This window comes from Coregonus clupeaformis, unplaced genomic scaffold, assembly GCF_020615455.1.
Source record: "Coregonus clupeaformis isolate EN_2021a unplaced genomic scaffold, ASM2061545v1 scaf0004, whole genome shotgun sequence".
Lineage (NCBI taxonomy): Eukaryota > Metazoa > Chordata > Actinopteri > Salmoniformes > Salmonidae > Coregonus > Coregonus clupeaformis.
In genome coordinates, this window is record NW_025533459.1 from 262,501 (window position 1) to 271,504 (window position 9,004).

The window sequence follows — 9,004 nt, forward strand, 5'->3', positions numbered from 1 at the left end:
GTGGAGAATCAGAAGACCGTATCAAAGGGATCTGTTTAACATGGGATGGTGGAGAATCAGAAGACCGTATCAAAGGGATCTGTTTAACATGGGATGGTGGAGAATCAGAAGAGGCATCTGTTGAATCAGTGGTCGAGGTATAGACAGATGGAATAGCTATACCGTATGGATATGTCACTAATGGCACCCTATTCCCTATATAGTGCACTACTTTAGACCAGAGAATGGCACCCTATTCCCTATATAGTGCACTACTTTAGACCAGAGAATGGCACCCTATTCCCTATATAGTGCACTACTTTAGACCAGAGAATGGCACCCTATTCCCTATATAGTGCACTACTTTTGACCAGAGTCCACAGGGTTATTTATAGCCTATTAGTGCACTATAAAGGGAATAGGGTGTCATTTAAGCTGCAGCCTGTATGTTGTATTCAGTGATTAATGTTATTGTGTACAGTACACATTATTATAGGTCTCTGTTCGTTCCCAGGGCCCCCCCCCACGCCAGGAAGCACTGACTCTCTGTTCGTTCCCAGGGCCCCCCCCCACGCCAGGAAGCACTGACTCTCTGTTCGTTCCCAGGGCCCCCCCCACGCCAGGAAGCACTGACTCTCTGTTCGTTCCCAGGGCCCCCCCCACGCCAGGAAGCACTGACTCTCTGTTCGTTCCCAGGGCCCCCCCCACGCCAGGAAGCACTGACTCTCTGTTCGTTCCCAGGGCCCCCCCCACGCCAGGAAGCACTGACTCTCTGTTCGTTCCCAGGGCCCCCCCCACGCCAGGAAGCAGAGAAATAGACACCTATTTAGCACTGACTCTCTGTTCGTTCCCAGGGCCCACCCCACGCCAGGAAGCAGAGAAACTGACACCTATTTAGCACTTTCACAGGGTGCTGCTCTTTTTAGAGAGCTGCAAGATCCGGCTGGAAGAAATACGTGTGAAATTGTTTTCAACAGAGTGAAGCAATGTTTTATACATATCTATTATTAGGTTCCTCTGTCCCTAATCCTAATCTCAACCAATAGATGTCCAGGGGGTGTCCTGTACGTCAAGCTGTCTCACTACAGAAACAGGAGATAGACTAGTGTCCTGTCCAGGGGGTGTACTGTACATCAAGCTGTCTCACTACAGAAACAGGAGATAGACTAGTGTCCTGTCCAAGGGGTGTACTGTACATCAAGCTGTCTCACTACAGAAACAGGAGATAGACTAGTGTCCTGTCCAAGGGGTGTACTGTACATCAAGCTGTCTCACTACAGAAACAGGAGATAGACTAGTGTCCTGTCCAAGGGGTGTACTGTACATCAAGCTGTCTCACTACAGAAACAGGAGATAGACTAGTGTCCTGTCCAGGGGGGTGTCCTGTACATCAAGCTGTCTCACTACAGAAACAGGAGATAGACTAGTGTCCTGTCCAGGGGGTGTACTGTACATCAAGCTGTCTCACTACAGAAACAGGAGATAGACTAGTGTCCTGTCCAAGGGGTGTACTGTACATCAAGCTGTCTCACTACAGAAACAGGAGATAGACTAGTGTCCTGTCCAGGGGGTGTCCTGTACATCAAGCTGTCTCACTACAGAAACAGGAGATAGACTAGTGTCCTGTCCAGGGGGTGTCCTGTACATCAAGCTGTCTCACTACAGAAACAGGAGATAGACTAGTGTCCTGTCCAGGGGGTGTCCTGTACATCAAGCTGTCTCTCTTTGATAGAGTAAGGAGCTCCCATTGGTCAGTAATCTGTTTGGCCTGGCCGGTGGCTTCACTCAGTCTGAAGTAGATCCCATTGGTCAGTAATCTGTTTGGAAGGCCGGTGGCTTCACTCAGTCTGAAGGAGATCCCATTGGTCAGTAATCTGTTTGGAAGGCCGGTGGCTTCACTCAGTCTGAAGGAGATCCCATTGGTCAGTAATCTGTTTGGCCTGGCCGGTGGCTTCACTCAGTCTGAAGGAGATCCCATTGGTCAGTAATCTGTTTGGCAGGCCGGTGGCTTCACTCAGTGTGAAGGAGATCCCATTGGTCAGTAATCTGTTTGGCAGGCCGGTGGCTTCACTCAGTCTGAAGGAGATCCCATTGGTCAGTAATCTGTTTGGCAGGCCGGTGGCTTCACTCAGTCTGAAGGAGATCCCATTGGTCAGTAATCTGTTTGGAAGGCCGGTGGCTTCACTCAGTGTGAAGGAGATCCCATTGGTCAGTAATCTGTTTGGCAGGCCGGTGGCTTCACTCAGTCTGAAGGAGATCCCATTGGTCAGTAATCTGTTTGGCAGGCCGGTGTCTTCACTCAGTGTGAAGGAGATCCCATTGGTCAGTAATCTGTTTGGAAGGCCGGTGTCTTCACTCAGTGTGAAGGAGATCCCATTGGTCAGTAATCTGTTTGGCAGGCCGGTGTCTTCACTCAGTGTGAAGGAGATCCCATTGGTCAGTAATCTGTTTGGAAGGCCGGTGGCTTCACTCAGTGTGAAGGAGATCCCATTGGTCAGTAATCTGTTTGGAAGGCCGGTGTCTTCACTCAGTGTGAAGGAGATCCCATTGGTCAGTATTCTGTTTGGCAGGCCGGTGGCTTCACTCAGTGTGAAGTAGATCCCATTGGTCAGTAATCTGTTTGGCAGGCCGGTGGCTTCACTCAGTGTGAAGTAGATCCCATTGGTCAGTAATCTGTTTGGCAGGCCGGTGGCTTCACTCAGTGTGAAGTAGATCCCATTGGTCAGTAATCTGTTTGGCAGGCCGGTGGCTTCACTCAGTGTGACATGGATCCATATTCTGTAGTCTGGTTTCCACTGCTACTGAAGAGACCTGGGCCCATAGACCCATTTATCAAGGATCTCAGAGCATGGTGCTGATCAATCATCAGTTTAGCCTTTTAGATCATAATGAATAAGATTACGTGGACGGGGGGGACCTGATCCTGGATCAGCAGCGCTCCTACTCTCTACGCTACGCTTGATAAATCCAGCCCAGGTAGCTGCGGTGGATGTGTTTGGAGAGCAGAGATGAACATGTCTTCCTTCAGGTCTCTTTAGTAATGGCAGTCAGCGTTCAACGTTCCAATGTGATTCTATTACAATTATTTATTATCTTTGTGTCAAATCAATGAGGAGCACTGGGCTAATATGAATGTTGAATATATTTCAGTCTAATGCATTTTTTTACTCTGACTAAAGCAGAGAGATTCCACAGCTCAATGCACAAACTCATGCACACACTCATGCACACACTCATGCACACACTCATGCACACAGCACACTTGCTGATAGGAGTTTTTTTTTCTTCTAATCTGCTGAAATGACCTTGAGTGAATCTGATTGATTGTTCCTTAAACCTTTTCAGAGAAGTATGTGTGTGTGTGTGTGTGTGTGTGTGTGTGTGTGTGTGTGTGTGTGTGTGCGTGTGCATGTGCGTGTGCGTGTGTGTGTGTGTGTGCGTGCGTGCGTGCGTGCGTGCGTACCTGTATGTGTGTGTTTTTGTCTGGTTGTCTGTGCCAGCTCAACCTTGAAGAGAAATCCAGTTTTATTATCACGACCATCCAATTAGCTAAGTATCTAGTTCTCCTGTATAACAGGCTAAACTCCTTGACTAAATAGACCACACAGACTGGCTCTGAACACTGTCTCATCTCTACTGTATTACTCATGGTGTGTGTGTGTGTGTGTGTGTGTGTGTGTGTGTGTGTGTGTGTGTGTGTGTGTGTGTGTGTGTGTGTGTGTGTGTGTGTGTGTGTGTGTGTGTGTGTGTGTGTGCGTGCGTGCGTGTACTCAGCATTTCCTGATTAGTACTTGAGGCTGGCACACAGACATGCCCAGGGATTTGTGTTATTTTGTAGTTGTATTTATTAAGGATCCCCATTAGTTCCTGGCAAGGCAGCAGCTGCTCTTCCTGGAGTTTATTATGGATCCCCATTAGTTCCTGCCAAGGCAGCAGCTACTCTTCCTGGGGTTTATTAAGGATCCCCCATTAGTTCCTGCCAAGGCAGCAGCTACTCTTCCTGGGGTTTATTAAGGATCCCCATTAGTTCCTACCAAGGCAGCAGCTACTCTTCCTGGAGTTTATTATGGATCCCCCATTAGTTCCTGCCAAGGCAGCAGCTACTCTTCCTGGAGTTTATTATGGATCCCCCATTAGTTCCTGCCAAGGCAGCAGCTACTCTTCCTGGGGTTTATTAAGGATCCCCCATTATTTCCTGCCAAGGTAGCAGTGCTGTGCGCCTCCCATAGTCTGTTCTGGACTTGGGGACTGTGAAGAGACCTCTGGTGGCGTGTCTTGTGGGGTATGCATGGGTGTCCGAGCTGTGTGCCAGTCATCTAAAGAGACAGCTTGGTGCACCCAACATGTCAACACCTCTCACAAATACAAGTAGTGATGAAGTCAATCTCTCCTCCACTTTGAGCCAGAAGAGATTGACATGCATGTTTGCTCTCTGTGTACATCCAAGGGCCAGCCGTGCTGCCCTGCTCTGAGCCAATTGCAATTTTCCTAAATCCCCCTTTGTAGCACCTGACCACACGACTGAACAGTAGTCCAGGTGCGACAAAACTAGGGCCTGTAGGACCTGCCTTGTTTATAGTGCTGTTAGGAAGGTAGAGCAGCGCTTTATTATAGACAGACTTCTCCCCATCTTAGCTACTGTTGTATCAATATGGTTTGACCATGACAGTTTACAATCCAGGGTTACTCCAGTTTAGTCACCTCAACTTGCTCAATTTCCACATTATTTATTCCAAGATTTAGTTGAGGTTTAGGATTTAGTGAATGATTTGTCCCAAATACAATGGTTTAAGTTTTTGAAATATTTAGGACTAACTTATTCCTTGCCACCCATTCTGAAACTAACTGCAGCTCTTTGTTAAGTGTTGCAGTCATTTCAGTCGCTGTGGTAGCTGACGTGTATAGTGTTGAGTCATCCACATACATAGACACACTGGCTTTACTCAAAGCCAGTAGCATGTCGTTAGTAAAGATAGAAAAATGTAAGGGGCCTAGACAGCTGCCCTGGGGAATTCCTGATTCTACCTGGATTATGTTGGAGAGGCTTCCATTAAAGAACACCCTCTGTGTTCTGTTAGACAGGTAACTCTTTATCCACAATATAGCAGTGGGTGTTAAGCCATAACACATATGTTTTTCCAGCAGCAGACTATGATCGATAATGTTAAAAGCCGCGCTGAAGTCTAACAAAACAGCCCCCACAATCTTTTTATCATCAATTTCTCTCAGCCAATCATCAGTCATTTATGTAAGTGCTGTGCTTGTTGAATGTCCTTCCCTATAAGCGTGCTGGAAGTCTGTTGTCAATTTGTTTACTGTAAAATAGCATTGTATCTGGTCAAACACAATTTTTTCCAAAACTTTACTAAGGGATGGTAACAGGCTGATTGGTCGGCTATTTGAGCCAGTAAAGGGGGCTTTACTATTCTTAGGTAGCGGAATGACTTTTGCTTCCCTCCAGGCCTGAGAGAACACACTTTCCTGTAGGCTTAGATTGAAGATATGGCAAATAGGAGTGGCACTATCGTCTGCCATTATCCTCAGTAATTTTCCATCCAAAGTTGTCAGACCCCGGTGGCTTGTCATTGTTGATAAACAATACTTTTTTCACCTCTTCCATACTCACTTTACGGAATTCAAAATTACAATTCTTGTCTTTCATAATTTGGTCAGATACACTTGGATGCGTTTGTTGCTGGCATGTCATGCCTAAGTTTGCTAATCTTGCCAATGAAAAAATAATTAAAGTAGTTGGCAATATCAGTCGGTTTTGTGATGAATGAGTCATCTGATCGATGAATGATGGAGCTGAGTTTGCCTTTTTTTCCAAAATGTAATTTATGGTGCTCCAAAGCTTTTTACTATCATTCTTTATGTCATTTATCTTTGTTTCATAGTGTAGTTTCTTCTTCTTTTTATTCAGTTTAGTCACATGATTTCTCAATTTGCAGTAAATTTGCCAATCGGTGTGCAACCAGAATTATTTGCCATTCCTTTTGCCTCACCCCTCTCAACCATACAATTTTTCAATTCCTCATCAATCCACGGGGATTTAACAGTTTTTACAGTCTGTTTGCTCCTCATTACACACAACGGACCAACAGATATTATTTACATGAACAACATAGGAATCACTACAAAACGTATTGTATGACCTCTTATACACAATATTAGGCCCAGACTTTGGAGCTTTGGTTTTCCTAGATATGGCTACTATATTGTGATCACTACATCTGATGGATCTGGATACTGCTTTCAAGCACATTTCAGCAGCATTAGTAAAGATGTGATCAATACATGTTGATGATTTCATTCCTTCGCTGTTTGTAACTACCCTGGTAGGTTGACTGATAACCTGAACCAGGTTGCAGGCACTAGTTACAGTTTGAAGCTTTTTCTTGAGTGGGCAGCCTGATGAAAGCCAGTCAATATTTAAATCACCCAGAAAGTATACCTCTCTGTTGATATCACATACATTATCAAGCATTTCACACGTTATCCAGATAATGACTGTTAGCACTTGGTGGTCTATAGCAGCTTCCCACCAGAATGGGCTTTAGGTGAGGCAGATGAACCTGTAGCCATATTACTTCAACAGTATTTAACATGAGATCCTCTCTAATCTTTACAGGAATGTGGTTCTGAATATAAACAGCAACACCTCCACCACTGGCATTTCTGTATTTTCTGTAAATGTTATAACCTTGTATTGCTACCACTGTATCATCAAAGCTATTGTCTAAGTGAGTTTCAGAGATATTCAGAATATGAATGTAATCTGATCCTAGCAAGTTATTGATTTCATGAACCTTGTTTCTTAAGCTACATATGTTAACGTGGGCTATTTTGAGCACTTTTCTGGGAAGCTTGCTTGTTTTCATTGCTTTACTGGGAAGCTTAGCAGAAGTAGATTTTCTCATGTTATCTATGTTGTTGAAGAGAAGAGAAAAAGATGTGCATCCCAAATGGCATCCTATTGTCTGTAAAGTGCACTGCTTTTGACAAGGGCCCATTGGGACACGGGCAGAGACACACTGACCTTTTCTCATTATGTCTCTGTGTCCAGGCTGCATGATGCCCCAGGCTAGTAATCCAACTGAGTCAACACTCTCCTCGCTGCATTTTAGCACACCATCAACATAGATCAACGTAGACCAACATAGACCAACCTAGATCAACCTATATCAACCTAGATCAACATAGACCAACCTAGATCAACATAGATCAACCCCACACAGCTGATGTGTACTGGCGTGTGTATCAGTGCCTGTGCTTGTGGTGTGTGTGTGTGTGTGTGTGTTACCCTGGAACAGTTTGTTTGATAATGCAGGATTGATACAAATGTATTACCATAAGTTACTCAACCTTTTGAGTTGCTCTGTTTGCTTTTCAGGGTTTGTATAAATGAACCACCCCACACGCATAAAATCAAACTAAACAGATAAACCTCCTTATAAAATCACACTAAACCATGGGTCTCCAACCTTTTCTATTATGAGAGCTACTCATGCTAGAAAAAAAAAAAAAAACATGTCTTTAGCTACTAATTATTTTCTATCTTTCCAATAGGCCCATTCTCCTCTTCTCCTCCTCTCTCCTCCTCTCTCCCCGGGTCCTTAGTGGACAAGAGAAAGTAGTGCACTATGTGTTCTGTCAATATACCTTTTAAAATAATGGTTCATAAACGACTCTAAGGGGGGCCCTATAAAGTCTGTGATCTTTCCCAAATAATGTTTTCTCAGTTTAAATGTTCCAGATTTTTTTAGATTTGTTTAGTTTTTCACTAACAAAATGTACAATTATTCGTAAGAGGAACAACGAAGGTGGATGTTCTGAGTCCATGTCAATGGTTAAATCACATCAGAAGACCATTTATTTTTTAGGTCTCGAGGAAAACGAACAAATATAATTTCGAGTGTAACTCCACTTTAGTTGTGCATCTAGCGAGTGCTGTCTAACGTGCCGGTCTAGCGATGGCTCTGTACTGCTGCTACTCATTTCATGGCAACGTTTGCAAATAACAAACAATAGATACAAATAATACACTAATGGCTAATCTGCCAGGTAAGCCTACTTTGCAGTTCACATTTAATTGAGAAGGTGTTGGGGAAAGTATTTCTGTCAACCCACAAGACGGTTATCGCATCAACTGGCTACACATGGTGGGATAGACAAACATATATTGCTGGAAATGAATGGGCAGATAGTGTGTTAGGTTTAGCATTTTAAACCAAATGTGGCTAGTAACCAGGGTTGGGATAACGTCAGTGTTGCCTTGGTTAGATGGTAGCTGGTAGCTTGTGGTGTCTGATACTTGGGGCGTCAGGTAGCTTAGTGGGTAAGAGCGTTGTGCCAGTAACCGAAAGGTCGCTGGTTCTAATCCCTGAGCCGGCGAGGTGAAAAATCTGTCGATGTGCTCTTAAGCAAGGCACTTAACCGTAAGTGCTCCTGTAAGTCGCTCTGGATAAGAGTGTCTGCTAAATGACTAAAATGTAAATGTAAAAATACTTTTGAGATTTGTTTATGACAGTTTGTGGTGGAACACGTGAAAATTGCTTACTCATAGGTGGGCTGTGATCGACCTGTTAAGAGACCTCCCCTGCTCTAAACAGATCGACCTGTTGAGAGACCTCCCCTGCTCTAAACAGATCGACCTGTTGGAGACCCCTGCTCTAAACAGATCGACCTGTTGGAGACCCCCCCTGCTCTAAACAGATCGACCTGTTGGAGACCCCCCCTGCTCTAAACAGATCGACCTGTTGAGAGACCCCCCCTGCTCTAAACAGATCGACCTGTTGAGAGACCCCCCTGCTCTAAACAGATCGACCTGTTGAGAGACCCCCCCTGCTCTAAACAGATCGACCTGTTAAGAGACCCCCCCTGCTCTAAACAGATCGTCCTGTTAAGAGACCCCCCCTGCTCTAAACAGATGCTGAATTCTTACTCTATTGACTTCTCAGATCGTCATTGTCCTCGCCCTGTTCCTTGTCCTTGCATTTCAATTCTCTCATCTAGGGATATCTAT

At 44.8% G+C, this 9,004-nt stretch overlaps 1 protein-coding gene across 1 annotated transcript in view; it reads left to right on the forward strand.

Annotated features, from left to right (window-relative positions):
- Positions 1 to 877, forward strand: part of LOC123483008 (extensin-like) — a 12,118-nt gene extending 11,241 nt beyond the window's left edge. Inside the window, exon 2 of the mRNA XM_045212273.1 lies at positions 540 to 877. Within this exon, the coding sequence (XP_045068208.1) occupies positions 540 to 877 (338 nt within the window). The remainder of the gene's footprint in view (positions 1 to 539) is intronic.
- Positions 878 to 9,004: the final 8,127 nt, after the last annotated feature.